Source organism: Myotis myotis, unplaced genomic scaffold (assembly GCF_014108235.1).
Source record: "Myotis myotis isolate mMyoMyo1 unplaced genomic scaffold, mMyoMyo1.p scaffold_m19_p_6, whole genome shotgun sequence".
NCBI classification, from domain to species: domain Eukaryota; kingdom Metazoa; phylum Chordata; class Mammalia; order Chiroptera; family Vespertilionidae; genus Myotis; species Myotis myotis.
In genome coordinates, this window is record NW_023416368.1 from 59,494,225 (window position 1) to 59,511,332 (window position 17,108).

A 17,108-nucleotide genomic window follows, 5' to 3' on the forward strand; every position below is an offset into this window, starting at 1 on the left:
TCCATACCTAGACCTCCCCATCTGTAGAATGGGGTCAATACCACATACTACCTCACAGGGATGTTGTGAAGACTTAGAGGAATGTCAAATGTTTTTAATATTTAGATGACATTAATGGAATCTATACTGTGTAAGAATTACATGAAAATGGACATTAGGTAAACTGTACCAGACACCAGAAATGTGTTGTTCAAAAGAGCATTTTAATAACAGTATTAATTTATAGACTTCATGGCCTAATTAATTTTTTCATTATTACATATACCAAAAAGGAAAAGAGAGAGAGAGAGAGAGAGAGAGAGAGAGAGAGAGAGACTGCCCTTCCACAATCAAGGAGGAGCTCATCACAAAGATGATATCCTCAGAGGACACCTTCCCCCTCCAGTGCTAGAACCTATTCTCCCCCAGTAATGACATCTTCTACTGGTACCAGGGTGACTTAATGCTCATGGAAAATTCATCAGATGAAATCTATGCTTGTGGAATGATCCTCATCAGATGAGTATTTGTTGAACACTAGTGACCTGCGCATAATTGTGCCCTGTGTGATGAGGTCTGCATAGCCTTCTTGGTGGGAAAAGGCATAGCTTGAGCGACGGGCCCGTGGCACCCCAGCCGTCTCCTCAGTCGGGACCTCTTCCACCTCCTCTTCTTTCTCCTCCTCCTTCTCTTCCTGCAGAGTAAAGGGGCAAGCAAGGGTCATCAAGATCTCACACTGTGCAGACTGCTCTTGGGTTACCTGCTCCCAGTGGCTACCATACATTGACCAGGCTCTTCCATACCTAAGTTGACCCAACTAGAGTCCTCAATGGGACCTGATTCTGGATCAACTGCCAAGTGCCTTAAGTGCGCTCGTATGTCAAATGCAGGAGAAATTAACCACGGGGTAGCCATGTCTCCAGCCTGTGTGACAAAACATGGCAGGTCTGTGGCCATATCTTGGTACACTATTCCAGTCAATTCTGTAGCCCAGCCCAGCAGCTTGTCCTTCTAGGTTTGTTACCTGAGACAGTTTAAGTCCCCCAACATTTTTTCATTGTGGTAAAATAGACATGAAATGTCCCATTTTAACCATTTTTAAGAGTATAGCTCAATGGCATTAAGCACATTTAGTCACACTGTTATGCAACTATCAACTCCCATCCATCTTCAGAACTTCATCTTCCCAAATCCAAGCTGTTCCCATTCAACACTAACCTCCCAGCACCTGCTCCCACTATCTACTTTCTGTTTCTATGAATCTGACTCATCTAGGGACCTTCTCCTATGAATGAAACCATGCAGTATTGTCCTTTTGTGATTGGCTTGTTACTGAGCATAATATCCTCAAGGTTCATCCACATTGTAGCAGGAGTCAGAATTTCCTCCTTTTTAAAGACTGAATAATATTTCACTATGTGGATGAACAACACACTGTGTTTATCCATTCATCTATTGATGAACAGACACATTTGGGAGTGTTTTTAATCTTTTGCCTAAACCTTTTCCAAGTCATTTCTGTTATCTCAACCCCCAAGTCCTAGATAATTCATGGTGGAAGTCTGACGAAGTCAGTGCTGGAACCAGATTGGCCACCTCCACTCCAGGAAGTACGGTTTTCCTTTCTGGGGTCCCAGAGCCCATTACTTGGCCTCCCAAGAGGGCACTGGGTATGCATCTCCAAACCCCTAACTCCAGCTCTACATCTCCTTGGAGTCCCTGCTTCCAGCAACGTGCAGTGGGGACCCCAGCCACCCTCACCTTGAGAGGTAGCTGCTTGAGGGCTTGGTAAATGACACGGAAGGCCAGTACAGGCAGGGTGTTTAGTGACACATTCAGCATGACCACCAGCAGGACGTAGGGGTGAGATAGCACGTTTTGTTCAACAGCTGAAGGAGACAGGGCAGGGTCATGGCCTGCCTCAGGGTTTAGACTCCCTAGAGCCTGCTCCAAACCCCCTCTTCCTGACACCCACCTCCTTCCTCACCCTTAACCCCCAGGGTGCCTTTGTGCAAATTCTCTTACAACACTGGTCCCACCCATCTCCAGGGCTGCCCCCCCCCCCCCCATCTCTTACTGGAAGGCTCACACATAAAAGGGAAGGTTATGGGGGAGATTGTGAAGAGCCAGACACTCTGGCTGGCCCTAGTTACGACTATGTAGAAGCAGAGGCTGAAGAAAATGGCCAGCACGCTCAGGATTGTCCAGTACTTGATGATGAGGATGACCTGAATGGGAAAAAGGAGGGTTAAACCAGGAGGGCCAGAATTCCAGGCAAGGCTATGTGGAGGAGGTTGAAGGGTGGCACCTGCTAAGGCCTCTCAAGGAGGGTCATCAGGTGATGAGACTTCCATGGTTGGTGTCCAAAGTCCCCCTGGGAGTGGGGAGGGCAGCAGCCCTGCCTACCTCCATGGTGACTGATAGCAGGCCCGACAGGGACATGACAGTGGCAAAAGACTGATAGTCACTGATGGGCCCAATAATGTCATGGCTGATCCACAGGGTCATGAAGAAGTTGACCAGGGAGGTTCCTGTGCCATGGACAATGGCTTGGAAGAAGACCCAGTAGTTGAAGAGCTCATCCTTCTGGCCAGCAATGTACAGCTCAGGCAGCTCCAGACTCTGCTCATCACTCACATCCTGGAGTGGGGGTGGTGGTGGAGGAATTCTGGAGGTTGGTTTCCCAGGAACATGCATGCTTGGCATGCCTGAACCATGCATGTGAGAATGGTGAGATGGTGAATTTTGCTACTGTTTTACCAGTTTAAAAACTTAAAAAAGATGAAATGCTATGTCTCATTCCTCAGGTCACACCAGGAAGCCTCAAGTACTAATTGTTAGCCCTCTGTGGTTGGTGGCTCCTGCCTGAAGAGCATAGGCATGAGGCACTTCCGTCATCCTAAAGGATCTACTGGACTTCCGTAATCTGGATTACGTAGCTAGACCCCTATTAAAGAGGAGAACCATCTTTTCTAATCTCCTCCCCACTGTGAGATTGAGACTTGTGGGAGGTAGCTGGGCAAGAGAGCTTCATCCACTATCAGGTTGGGCTCTGGTGGGAACAGTAGTACTCTCCCAGTCCCATCCCCACCCTAGCCCAACACCCCTGGAGGAGAAGGTGGGGCAGAGACAGGAGCATCTTCAGGGAAGGAGGAAGCAAGTCCTTGGCCTGCTCACCTGTTCAAACAGTCCGATGTACAGAACCGGGAGGGTGGTGTACAGCAGGTTGAAGAGCGCCAGGAACCAGCTTTCATAAAGAGGCTAAGGGTGGGAAGGGATGGGAAAATGTGGTTAGTGATAAGCCTTCAGATGCCAAATGGCCAGAAACCAAAATGTTCTTTACCTGAGGAGACCCACTCAAGTTAGCTATGCACCTGGGAAGGATTCCTAGTGTGTTAGGAAGTTGCATTATAATCAACGGATGATTAAGTTTGGAAAATAAAAGAGAGAACAAGCAGAAGCTAATTATTTTAAAATAGAATCATTGTGTGTTTAATATGAGAACTGCAAGTAAAGAGCTATAGGAAGAAATATGGCTAAAAAGTGTGGTTTTTGGTCATTTTAGATTTAGGGAGACACTGATGGGTAAAAAGGAGTTGGAAGAGACCCCAGCAGACAATGAGCTCAACCAATTCTCTTTCTAATGCCTGTATCCAGTCCAGTTAAAGTCTATGGAGGAGAGAGGGGTTCTGTTCCAAAAACCATTTTTAAAAATGTGGACAAATAGGGGCCACATGCTAACCTGACAAGCTTAGAGATTGCCTATGTGGCAGTCTTGCAAACTCAGAGATCTAACATAACCACAAAGAATGGTCTAAAATGAAAACTTTTAAAACTAAAAGCAGTTTATGGTGGGTAGTCATGTCCTAGACCTACATCTTCCCTGACAAAGGTCAATCTTTACCTTAACTGAACCTATAGTCTTTTTGCATGTATAGCATGTCTTTGGAATGTCACAGTAATTTTCCACTTTGTGGAGACCACAAATCCCCCCATTGTTATAATTGTTGACTGTTAACTATCCTGTACCCACCTATGTAAAAGATGTGTCTATCATTTTACTTTTCATTCAATTCCAGAGGTTTCCCTGCTTTGCTTTCTTTCATGCACCTCCCAATTTATCACTAATAAATTTCATGTAACCCACTTGGATCTGCTCTTTTGATTGTTATATATAAAATGAGGTGCAAAACTGCCATTCTCTGGAGCATTTTCTTAATCTGCTGAAATTTTGCTTCCTAGCAATTGTCTTCAGTTTGGTTCAAATAAACTCACAAAAAATTCTCTACAGATTTGAATGTTTCTTACATTGACAGAATTTTTTAAAAAATATTTTATTGATTTTGAGAGAGAGAGTTAGGCAGAGAAACAGTAATGTGAGAACAAAATATTGATTGGCTGTCCCCTGCATAACACCCACCAGGAATCAAGCCCAAAATTTGAGCATATTCCCTGACACAGGAATTGAAACAGCAACCTTTCGGTGCATGGAACAACACCCAACCAACTAAGCCACATTGACCCAGAACTCAAAAACCATTTTATGCGCATTCTGCAAGCAAAAATATAATGATCAAGAATTTTATATGAATCAAGTTTCTCACTGCTGGAGAAGTGTCATAAATGAGTACCTGGAAAAGGCTAAGCTGAGCCTTGTCTTGTAGAATTGGAATCAGAACTATCAGTGTGAACTCACATAATTTTTAATATACACAAGCTAGATGGGTAGACATATAAATAAAAAATAGACATAGAGATGCTTCTATCCATGAGCTAATATGTGTACATTTCCTAAATTTGTCTATTGAGAGGGTAATAGCACCCAGTGGCCCTAAGCACACACTGAGCACTTAGCTCTTAGTGTCTAATACTACCCTTCTCTGATGAAAAGAACCAGGTTTCCTTATTAGCCTGGAACCTCTTGTAGCGCCAAAAATGAAGTTATGCTCAGGGAATAAAACAGGCCGGGGACAATCGGAGCAATGAAATACACAATAAAAAATACCCAGGAGTCCAAACTGATAAAAATAAGTAATTTCATAAATAAGTGAGGGAGAAGGAATGGTTGGTTCTTCCTACAGAAGCATTCCAGTTAATAAGTATTGAAAGACAGAATGATGTCCTCAGTAAGACTAGGAAAAAAACAAAGATGCCAACCCTCACCATCTCACTGGGAGTTCCAGCCAGAGAAATTAGGTAAGAAAAGGAAATAAAATGCATCCAACTTGGAGGGGAAGAAAGGGAAAACACTATATTTGCAGATGACATGCAGGAAATCCCCAGGGATCCTCTAGAAATCTCCTAGAGTCAATAAAAAGAATTTAGCAAAAAACCCCATCTGTTTCTACACACCAGCAATAAGCTATCTCAAAAGGGAATTAACAAATTCCATGCACAGCAGCATCTAAATGAATAAAATATTTGGAAACAAAAAAGTGAAACAAACAATTGTACTTATTCAAGGGTGCCCTCTGGTAAAGCTCTCTCTCAAATGCCTGGATAGCAATGACAGCAGCTTATTCGCTATCACAGCCATCTATTTTCAAACAATTTCCTGATACTCATGGGAAATCATCTTCCTAGGACTCTTCTCAGGCTCTAGGAGGCACACTTATTCTTCACCACAACACTGTCAAGAGTGTCTTAAAGTTAGACCCAGACCCCATAGTCTTATCTTCTCTGGGGTTCAAGCTTTCCCTCTTTCCCCTAGAAAGATTTACCTTTTGGAGCATGTGCTGTCCTGCCCTGCCTTCAGAGCTCAAATCTGTCAAATATCCCTGAAAATGTCAGGCTCAAAGCTAACTGGGCAGAAACCATCCCCTCCCTTTATCTATTATACTCTATACCTCTATGAGTGCCATAGAAATTATTGATTGGCCCTGTGACCTCAGGCAAGCCCTGCTCCATGAGGATCCTAGAGTGGAGTAGGTAGTGCCCACCACCCTTCTGCAGGCTATGGGAAGGGCACAAAACCCCAGAACCCCAACACAGAGAATCCCCAAAGGGCTGTTGCTTGCAGTGCACCTGAGCAGTGAAGCCACTGTAGAAAGTGAACCAGATCTGAACCATCATGATGGCCAGCGTCTTGTAAATGAAGTAGCGTAGGAACTTGCACACTCGCATGTAGGACCAGCGCCCGTGCACCAGCAGCAGTCGCCTCAGGAAGCGGAACTGGGCCAGCATGTAGTCACTGTTCTGCACCGCCTGCATGCCCTCCTGGCCCGCCAGCCCTACACCGATGTCCGCAGCTGCAGGGACATATGCAGCATGTTGGCCCGGGCCACCCCCAGCCCACCACATGCCTTCCCCCCAGAACCGGTGCCCACCACTCACTCTTGATCATGTTGACATCATTGGCACCATCCCCGATGGCCAGGGTTATTACCTTCTTGTATTTCTTGACCAGTGCCACAATCAAAGCCTTCTGCTTGGGTGTTACCCGGCAGCAGATGACTGCTTTGCACCTACAGGCCAGTTCCACGAAGGTCCGTTCCCGCCACACCTCCAGACTCTGGGGGGTGTTGGAGTCCTTATTCTGCTTCACTGGCCCTGCTACACTCTTCATCAGCTGGTCCTGGTTAGCAAGGGAGGGTGGGGGCGAGGGGGCACATCACTCTGCCTTCACCTCTCCCCTTAATGAATGTCCCCAACTGGCCTCTGCTCCCTCCTGGCCTTCTGCCCCAAACCCCAGTGTGGACTTGACCACATGGGCTCCAGTTCATCTGAAAACCATCTCCTAGCGTGGCTTTCATTTTGGCTTTTCCAACAGTCTACCCCCACCCCGTCCTCCCAGTTCCCTCCCCCATGTTAGGGACCCCAGTCAAGCCTGAGTTGACACTGACCAGAAATTCTCCACTAACGATCATGGCAGCCATCTCGACCTGAGGCAGGTTGTTCTTGGTCTCCTGGTAGGCTTCCAGGATTGCACTGCAGGGACCCAGTTGGGGCTCAGCCATGCCCAGAAACAAGCTTCCTTCCATCCTCCACCTCCAGCTGTGCCTCAGTTTCCCCTTCTGGGAGTCCAGCCTGGTGGAGGCTGAGGACACTCTGCTGATCCCCAGGGCCACACCTAGGTGTCCATGGGTGTTCACTATCCCCCACCCTGACCTTGCCCCCAACCAATTCACCTGCCCCCACCCCCAACTCCTTACATTATCTGCTCCTCATCCAGAATGTGCATGTCCTCAGACAGCAGCTGGCAAGCATAGCCAATGTTCACCGCGGTCTCTGCAAACCAGCCCAGCTCAGCCTCTGCCTGGGGCCATGCCCAGGCACTCAGCCCACTTCTGGCTATGGCAACTGGTTCAGAGGAGGGTACAACCCAGGCTGGCCAATGAGAGCTTGCCCTGAGATTTTGGCCTGCAGCTCTGAGCAAAGGGGCCTGCACTCTAGCTATCTGGGGCAGGAGCCAAGGGATCATTAGACTTATCAGGCTAGGGCCCATGGGCACTTTTAGGAACCCACCAAAAGAATTTATTTTAAAATCTGAATAAAACTTATGTTTTCCAGCCTTGACATTTGTCTTTATAACAACACCGCTGTAAAACGTCATTTTAAATATTTTGTGTGTATGTGCCTCCCACCCACAGAAGCACTAATTCAGAACCTACTGGCAACCACCTGAGGGAGGTGCCAGCAGTTTTAATCATCCCATCTTCCCTTCCCCAGGACAAAGTGGGGGGCAGGACTGAACCCAGACCAGTGGGATAGGTTGATGGTATAGTGCTTGGGGCATCTATAAGTCCTTTCTCCCACATCAATGGCCACCCTAGGACCTACCTTGCTTGTCCCCTGTGAGTACCCATATTTTGATGTTCCCTTTCTTGAGACACTGGATAGTTTCAAGAACACCATCCTGAAGCCTGTCTTCAATGGCTGTGATTCCCAGCAGCTGGATGGGGAGTGAGCAGGAATAGACTGACTGAGCAGGGACCCAGTTAACCCCAGCACAAGTGGGAGATCCACGGTCCCATAGCCAGGGTGCTGGAGCCCCCTCACTTCTTGTGCCATGCTCACCTGGAGGTCCTGCTCTATATCTTCATACACCTGGTGCAGGGCTTGGGCTCGGTTCTCAAGAAGGATCTTGGCTTCCTGGTGCCGCTGGCTCCACTCTTTGTACTGCTCCTCTTCTACCTTTTTGTAGGCCAGGCACAGTGTGCGCAGGGTCTCCTCAGCAAAGGACTGGAGGCCGGGCGGGCAGGCAGGTGCCACCCTGTCATCTCTGCCTCCCTCTGCTTCTTTCAGCCCCTTCTCCCTGTGCTTAGGCTCCCTGAACCTTGATTGCACTTCCCCAGTTCTTAGAAACTAGTTACCTGCCCTGGACTCCTGCTCCTGACAGAGCTGGGCACTCTGAGAAGTCCTGAATGAGACGCCAAGAACACTCTTTGCACAAACCCTGATCCCTGTGCTGGGTGAGGCTGAGGATTCAGCAAAGCCCTTGGGCAATCTCAAAGGGTCAGAGCTGGGCCATAGAGCAGTAACCTGGCATAACATGTCAGCCCCATGTTAGGGTCAGGCAGGAAAGTCTCTCTGGAGGTGGCAGAGCCCTGAGGACCAAAAGATCCTGAGTGACAGAGTGGAGGAAGGCATCCAAGCAGAGGGAACAGTGTGTGCAAAATTCCTGGGGCATCGCATGAGCATGGGGAAAATTGGGGTCCTGGAGAATGCCCTGTGGGCAAGGGAGGTTAGTCTAGAAAGGGCAGCAGGACACAGCTTCGAAAGCTTAGCTGAGACATTTGGGGTTCACTCATGGAGACAAAAGATTTGGGGCAGAGTGTGTCTCAGAACCCACACCTGACTAGAAAAGGTTTGAGGGGGCTGGGAGCATCCAGGCCAAAGCCTAACCAGAGAGGGTCACTTGTGTCACTTAGAAAAAATGCTCCCTCTGTGAAGGGTTAAGGGCATAGCCTGGCCAACTGCATATGACTACTCTGTGTACCTGAGGCCATTTCTCTGCACACCTTCCCTTCTCTTTACCCCCTCTACCCAGCCTCCCTCCCTTCTCACAGGACTCACAGTTAAGGCCTCTTCTGTAGCTGCTTTCACGATCTGCTCTTTCCTATACATGTCTTTCTTATGCAGGCGTTCGAAAAGGACAGTGTCTGCGCCTTTGGTGTAGAGGTAGATGGAGCCCTCGGGGTTTCGGACTGTGGAAGGAGAGGCCTGGCTACCCATAAGTGCTCCCCTTCCTGCCAATCTCCAACCCTGGGCTGAGGGCGCTCACCCAGAATGGACATCCGCTTTCGGATGCTATTGAAGTCCATCAAGGCCAGGACCTGGTATACCCGCTGCTCCCCCAGCTCCATCACCGTGATGCTGTCCTGTGTGCGTGCCAGGAACACATAGCCGAAATTCCGGGCTGCTGTGACCAGTGCCTCCTCATCAGGGGATGCTGCCTGGTAGAGTAGCTGGTCTGGCAGGGGAGGGGCCATGGGATGGGATGTGGGAGGGGAACATTTGCTGAGGACGTGCTGTCTTTTTGGGAACCTACCACCCATCTCCAATGGACACAGTTGGTGCTCACCAGATATAAGACAATGGTCTCCTGGGCCAGTACAACCTCTAAGCCAAGTAAAAGAAAGTGGGCACTTGGGCCCCCATCTTGGGACCTCCCCTTCCCAGCTCAGTAACAGATCTCCAGCCTCATGCCTGAGCACCCTCTAAGGTGGGTAACAGGAGCCCTGGGGGTTGGGATGGACAATCTCGAAGGCCAGACCACCACCTCAGAAGCTCCAGGGCCCATGTAGCCAGCAAAGCACTCACTGTCTTTCTCCTCCACCATCACTGTGTGGCAGATGGCCAGGAGACGCCAGAACTCCCGCACCACCTTGTCCTTGTTGGTGCGCACAATACTCAGGAGCTTTGAGTTTCTGAAGAGCAGCTTCTGATCAGCAAATACGTTCCAGAGGAAGGGGTTCTCCTTATATATATTCTCCTGGTCTGGGCTGTAGACAATGCCGTTGATGCAGCACTTCTTGAAGGTCATGATGTTCTGTGTGAGCGTGCCAGTCTTGTCCGAGAAGATGTAGCCCACCTGGCCCAGCTGGACATTGAGACTGGTGCTACGGGCTTTGGCAGGCAAGTCCTGGGGAGCATAGTACATCTCCACATCCCAGTCAATGAAGATACTGTTCCCCAGGTAGATGAATTCAGCTCTGCAAACACATGCCAGGTCACACCCTGTCCCGTTGCCTACCTGAGCTTCCACTTCCCTCTAGCTGAGTAGTGCCCGGGACTCACGTGATGAACATGGCCATCGGCATCATGACACTGAGCAGAATGACGAAGCTCAAGAGTATGAAGATAGACTCGGTGGTCAGACTATGCACGTGTATCATAGGCACATAATAGTGCCTGGTCTTGAATTCCGTCACCTTGCTCCAGAAGCCCAAGGTCAAGGCCACAGAGATCAGCACCACGACTATGCAGATCTGCTCAGCAAAGGGAGACAGTAGAGCCTGGGGGAGAACCCAAGGCAGCACAGACACACCACAGTGTAAAAGAAACAGGGGAGGGGAAGCACCCCCACCCATCAGGATGGGGGAGGAGGGCTGAGAAGAGGTGGCTGGCAGTCCTAGGGGGAGGGAACTTGCAGGGGTTTTGCTGAGTTCTATGGCTGCTATTATACAAATTATTACAGTGACTTATTTAAAAAGACAGTTGATTAGGCAAAAAGTTAAGAATTGTTAAATAAATGTCCACGGAGGGTAGGTGAACATTTTATTGTCTCCTGTAGGTTTGAAAAAATTTCAGAATTGAGAAATTATTTAAAGATTTTGATTACAAGAATATTTTCTGGCCCACAGACCTCTGTTTGTAGGATCAGGCTGCACACATTATGCAGAGGAAGGAAACTGAGGCCTGAAAAATGACAGCCTTTGTCTATGGGAAGGGCTCCTTCCCTTCCCTCTTTCATGTCCCTCAACCCCCACCCCAGGGCAGGGGCTCTGTGAAGCTCACCATGATTACCAGCTTGTTCATCAGACGGTCTATCTTGGTCCTCTTCAGATGGATCTTGCCACAGTTCCTCATGATCTTTGTGTCAAAACCTGCATGGTTTGCATCCATCCACCTGTCCACCTGCCTGTCCATCCACCTCATCCTTCATCCCTCTGTCACCCCACCCCTCTACCCATCCATCCACCTACCTGACTAGCCACCCATCCAAGGGGGATGGCTCAATATACTTATTTCCACAGTTTTAGAACCCAAAGCTCCATAGAAGCTGTGCCAAGAGCCCCACATCTTGTGGCAGCAGACACTCAGCAGGCAAGCCCTGGCCTTGTGAGTTCTTGACAACAACTTGAGGGTTCTCACCCACCCCCACCAGGGCAGCTCATGCTGCAGAGGCTTTAGAGTGGTCATACCAGCATAGATGACCATTCCATAGCAGGTGTCTGTGTTTCGAATCTTGCAGCCACGTAACAGGATGTTGCCACTGTCCAGGGAGTATTTCTTGCCCTCCCACTCCAGGTGCCCGGTAAAGTAGTGCATCCGACTGTTGGGTTCCTCACACACCACCTTGCCTGTGAGTAACAGAGCAATCAAGGAGCTGAGAGGCATGCCTGGGGTAGGGCCATGCTTCTCCAATGCAGGGTAGAGCAGGATGTGGGGAACACTCCCCATCACTTTCTGGCTCCAGCCACCCTCACAATGCCCAAAACTTGTCCCATTGGTACCTCAATCCTCCTGCCATGCAGCCTCCTCTTCTGGATGCTCCAAAGCTGGTTCTATTAAGCCTCAGGGCCTTTGTGCATGCTGTTCCCTGTGCCAGGACTTGCACCTCCTCAAGAAAACGCTTTCTTCTGATCCTTCAGGTCTCTCCCCCCCAGCCCCCCCACCGCCCACCTCCGTTAATCCCCCTTCCTCCTGGTTACAATCCTGAGAGGACACTAGACACGTACTCCTGCCAGTGGTGTCTCGAATACCTGTGAGTTCCAGCCTCATCTCCATCATCCTGGGGACTTTGGGAACCAGAGCAGCATCTGGCAGACAGTGCCTAGCTCTCCATGTAAGCTAGGCTTTTCCTCAGATATCATGAAAACAAATGCAGCCAGTGCTTGAATATCAGGAACAAAAGGGTTGTGGTTCAAGAGAAAAGATTCTGCTCCAGCACCAATTAAAGTAACTGGTTTTTGCAACAAGACAGGAAAAAAAAAGGGGTCCCCTTGCTGGGCCTTGGGCAAACAGTACTTGTAACCCACAGGTGTGAAATGCCTCACTTTCCAGGTGGGAAATAAAAATATACTGCAATGGGTGAGTCAGTTCCCTATCTCTGTACACACAACATGCTGCCTTTTTGATTAAACAACCAAAAACATTAGATGTGATCAATGTTTTAAAAATAAAAATGCCTGATAAAAGAGTGTTGCATGTTTTGTAACAATAACAGAAAACACCCCAACTGTTACATGGATTCACAGGCCTGGATAAGCTGGTCTGTTAAAAGCTATTTCACCTCCCTCCAGCAAACACTATTGCCATTCCCCCAAACCCAGTGATACGGGGACATTTCATGCCCACTGTACAGAGGGGCAGACAAAGGCCCAGATGGGTGGATGGTGAACGAACTACTACCTCTTACCTTGGAAGGAAGCCATACTCTTTATAGTGGTCAGCTCATGATGCGTGACTAACAGGGCCTGCCTATACTTCAAGTTGGTCTCCCTGATGATGAGAAGGGGAGGGGGTAAGAGGTAGGAACAGATACCTCACTCAGTACCCAGGCAAGACCTCTCCAGCCCCTTTCAAAAGTCGCTCAGACATTTTCACTGAGCCCCTACTATGCATGCCAGCTGCCCATGAGGAGTCTGAGACCCACAGAAAGCAAGCTTTGCCCAAAATCACACAGGGCATTTTCAAAATGGCTGAAGCCAGACCCCAGGCCTTCTTTTGGGAAGGTGTACCTGGAGCACAGTAGGGCTTCTAGAAATGTTGGTGCAAAGATGGGTCCCTTCACCTGATTTAATGTTATTGCCCCCTGCCAGCTTGCAAGTGCCCCAAAAATGCTCCCAGAATGAATGGCCTAAATATCCCAGTGGGCTTGGGGATCCACATTTTGTAGCTGTTGGGGAATGAGGAAGACCTTGCTGGCTCCTAGGTCCCCAAACCCCTACTGATAACCCACATCTCACCCGTCGATGTCAGCTGTTTCCACATAACACAAGCTGCTGGGCTCCGTGCTGGACAGCAAGACCATATCGGCCTGGGGTGGGGAAGGTAGGGGTGGGAGCAAGGAAATAGCATTGCAGGAGTGGAGAGGAGAAAGACAAGCGGGAAGGCAGGCCCTCCCACCCCGACACTAGAAGTGGGAAGTTCTGGGCTGGCTGACAGCTCACCGGGACAATGTTTGTGTCATGCAGACGGACCAGGTCCCCCACATGCAGGTCCTTCCACTTTTTACACAGAAACCTATGGGGGGGGGGTGGCAGGTGTAAGAGAGGGCCCCAAACTGACCCATCTTTGAAACCCTTGGCCCTCTTGCCATCCTGAAGCAGAAAGAACCTCAGGAGGTTGGGGCTATAGATGACTTCATGGTGCTTTGCTTCCCTGTGTGCCCACCTACAGGTTTTTGGGGTAGGGGGTTCTTAGCCCACACAAGAAGTCCAACCTTCCCTAACCTTGCCCCTTCCCCCAGTTTGTGTCCAAGTCTCTTCAGAATTTCTCTGCCTCCCTTTTCCGCTGAACTTTCAGGCCTGCAAGGGTTAACAATCAGGTCCTCAGCCTCTGTCCTCATCACAAGGCACATCCCAGGCCTGGTAGACAGCAGGCATCTACTAAATAATGGCTGGGCCCCTGTCACACATCAGACTCAATCAAGATGTCTGGGGGGCATGGAGGGTTCTGGGCACTCTGCTGGGCACTCCTCCCTGATATGTACACACACACACACACACACACACACACACACACACACACACACACAGTTGTGCTGGAGTTTCCTTCCTCAGGATGAACTCCCCAACACATCACTAGAGGCCTCACCTCTCCCCCACCAGCATCTCGCAGGGCCTGTTGTTGACGGTGCTGTCACTCTTATGTCGCCCCTGAGTCAATAGGGATGGGTTAGAGGGGTGGCCCTGTCCCAGCCTTGTGCCTTGCCCCCACCCATCCTGCCCCCACACCACCCTGGTGAAGGGCCTAGTTGCAGAGCAGTTCCAGCTCATACACATGGCCCCTATAGTGAATCCGCACCAGCCACATCTGTCCAGGGACCGTGGTGGGGGAAGTGGGAACTGCTGGGACAATAGCTATTGGCAGCAAGGGCCAAAGGGCCATGTTGTGCGTGCACCTGTCCCTTGTGGAAGCAAGACAAAGACCCCATCCTGCCCCCAGTGCCCTCCCCAGCAGTTCCGTGACTTTACTTACGATGTCGTCCACCAGGTCTCGGATGGCCCGGATGAAGAGGAGGCAGACGAGTGGGGCAAAGAGGGTGAACCAGGGCATCGTGGAGATTTCAGGAAAGACACCCTGACAGACAGGGGTGGTTCACACCAAACCACCACTCCTGACACTCCCCACAACTGCCTCCCCCTGCCCTCCCATCCAGACCCTCAACCTGGCATCCTGCGTCCCACCTGCCACCACCACCTGGGCTCAGGGCCAGCTACCTCCCCCCACAAACCTTGAGACAATGGCCTATTTCCACCCCCTGCCCAGAACTCCCCCCCACCCCCCCCCAGCAAACTCATCTCCCTTTCATGCCCAGCTCCCATGTCACATCTTTCAGGTACCCCAAGCATGTTCCCTCCTCAGAGCCTTGGCTTTACTATTTCTCTCCCTATAGTTCTGCTTTTCCAAGTCACCCTTCGGGCCTGAGTTCCAAGTGAATCACAGACAAGCCTGGGTGGGAGAGTGGGTCCCCTTTCCATCACTGGGCCCTGCCATGTGGTTTAATGAGAGTGGGTGTCAGGGCAACTGCTGGGTCCTCCGTTTCCAGCATTGGACCTGCACACAGTATGTTCATGGGATCGATGAAGAAAAGGAGAGGGTCAGACCAGAATGAACTCTTGAGGGTGAGGCGGGGGGGAGGTCAGGGTGCTCTGAAAACTGCCACCCAACTGAGACAGGCCGACACCTGCCCTTCTGGCAGGGTCAACCAGGTGCTGGGAAGTAGCCCAGCAGGTCCCTAGAATATGCTCTCAACCCTTTGCTCCTCACCCTTTGGAGTCAGCTGGGTGGATGGGGCCAAGGGGGTTATGTGGCCAAGGCTGTCTATCCTGGGGAGAGGCTGCACCCTCCTTGGATCTGAAGGAGCCACTCACGCACCTTCATCGCTGAATGTGTATTGAGCACCTCCCGTGTGCCAGGCCCTGGGCTAGGCAGGGGGACTCAGCCATTTCCCAGTGTGTGAAGAGGAGCCAGACACTGCCCCACCCCTGCCTCCCCATCCAACCAAACAACCAACCTCACAGACAGACATACATCCTCCCACCCCCACCAAGTGTCTACACAGCCATGTGTCAAAGGTGGTCAGGTAGGGCTTCCTGGAGGAGGAGATTCCAGCAGGTGGAAGGAATGGTGTGTGCACAGAGGCTGACCCCTGGGGCCACCCCCACCCTGCCCTACCTGGAGAATGATGACAAAAAGGAAGTAGGAGTTGGATATTCGGTGGAACTGCTCGTACAGGTTCAAGGGCAAGAAGGAGAAGAAGTTGTACTTGGCTGTGCGAATGATGTTGCTCTAGAATGAGAGCCAGCATGGGGGCACTGCCCAGGCCAGGACTCCACCTTGGCCTCACCCACCCTTTAGCTACTATCAGCAGTAACTGAGCACCCAGTGCAGACAAAGTCTCAAGCCAGATGTACTGAGTGCTCGCTGAGGGCCAGGCCTTGAGCCAGCATTAACTGAGCCTCTACTGAATGCAAAGACTCACCGAAGAGGGCTGTGGCCCCGTATTTCTCAAAGTGAGTCACACACATCAAAAGATTTTAGGTAGAGCCTGATGTACTTTGAAGGTTTAATATTAACTGATTTTAATGGGACTGGGGTGGGGGGCTGGCAAGGAAACACAGGACATTCTAGCACCAAACTGGTGACTTGATCATGATTAAAACTGGGGGCGGGGGTAGGGGGAAAGTGTGGGGGGAGGTAGGAGAGGCCGCCCACCTTGTACTTCCTCCTCTGCCAACACAGGAAGGCCTTCTCCTTGAACTGGTTGTTGTAGGTCCTGTCGTTGGCCTTCACTTCCCAGGTGAACACTGAAGCCATTGGGGGGGAAGGGGTTTGCAAGGGGTGTAAACCCGCCTAATGATCCCCCCGAGGAGGGTTCGTGGCACCTGGGGAACCTAGACACGGGGTCGCCTGGCTCTTGGCCAGGGTGTGGGAGCTGGTCGGCCACCACCAGCCTGGGCCAGGGCCAGGGCCAGTCACCAAGTGTGGACACAGGCCCGCCCTTCTGCCGGCGGGGTCAGAGCCCAGCGGCTCGCCCGGCCCGGGCAGCCCGGCCCCTTCCGGTCTGCAGCCCCCAAATCCAGAGTCCAGCACTCAGTCCCGGGGGCTGGAACTGCTGGGACCCAACGAGAACCCCACGGCGGGTCTGCCGGATGGGTGTGGGGTCTCCCCGTCAGAGAACCTCTGCATGGCTCCTGGCTTCCTCCCGGGACCCCCCAGCGGCCCCGAGCACGCACCTGCTTTCTCCTCCTCCTCCTCCCCCTGGGCCTCGCCGGGGGCCAGGCTGCAGAAGCTGGCCGAGCTGTGGGGAGGGCCCGGGTCAGCCGGGGGCCAGCCTTTGCCAGACCCGACCATTAGTTCTGCCTCCCGACTGTCACCTCCCGCCTCACGGCTCCCCTCCTCGGGCTCTGAAGGCTCAGCCTCTGGCTCTGGGTCCTTCCCTGGGTGCCCCCAGGATGAAGGACTGTAACCCCAGCTGCCGCTGCCCCCTCCACCGCCACTGCCCCCCACTGCCCCCCGCTGCTCCCAGCTGCTCCCCACTGCTCCCCACTGCCCCCCGCTGCTCCCAGCTGCTCCCCACTGCTCCCCACTGCCCCCCGCTGCCCGCCACTGCCCCCCGCTGCTCCCCGCTGCTCCCAGCTGCTCCCCACTGCCCCCCGCTGCCCGCCACTGCCCCCCGCTGCTCCCCACTGCCCCCGGCTGCCCGCCACTGCCCCCCGCTGCTCCCCACTGCCCCC

General features: G+C 51.3%; 1 protein-coding gene across 1 annotated transcript; it reads right to left on the reverse strand.

The window, feature by feature from the left end:
* Positions 1–460: 460 nt before the first annotated feature.
* On the reverse strand, positions 461–16,725 carry LOC118658460 (phospholipid-transporting ATPase IK-like). Its single transcript, XM_036314010.1, has 25 exons — positions 16,608–16,725; positions 16,087–16,178; positions 15,547–15,660; positions 14,347–14,448; positions 13,963–14,024; positions 13,317–13,389; positions 13,113–13,183; positions 12,563–12,645; positions 11,346–11,504; positions 10,939–11,027; positions 10,219–10,409; positions 9,742–10,133; positions 9,203–9,391; positions 8,995–9,125; positions 7,996–8,160; positions 7,759–7,870; positions 7,131–7,206; positions 6,822–6,906; positions 6,313–6,553; positions 6,004–6,227; positions 3,157–3,240; positions 2,386–2,619; positions 2,069–2,207; positions 1,741–1,868; positions 461–673 (listed from the first exon to the last, which is right to left on the reverse strand). The coding sequence occupies exons 1-25, from the start codon at positions 16,723–16,725 to the stop codon at positions 461–463; spliced, it is 3,567 nt and encodes a 1,188-aa protein (XP_036169903.1).
* Positions 16,726–17,108: the final 383 nt, after the last annotated feature.

Bases quoted from the DNA above. Each gene is read 5' to 3' on its own strand.
- LOC118658460 (XM_036314010.1), bottom strand. From the start codon at position 16,725: ATGGTCGGGTCTGGCAAAGGCTGGCCCCCGGCTGACCCGGGCCCTCCC. The intron at 9,392-9,741 runs GTGAGTGCTTTG...CTCCCCTGCCAG, and splicing joins GATGGTGGAGGAGAAAGACA to ACCAGCTACTCTACCAGGCA. The intron at 9,126-9,202 runs GTGAGCGCCCTC...CTCCTTCCACAG, and splicing joins AAAGCGGATGTCCATTCTGG to TCCGAAACCCCGAGGGCTCC.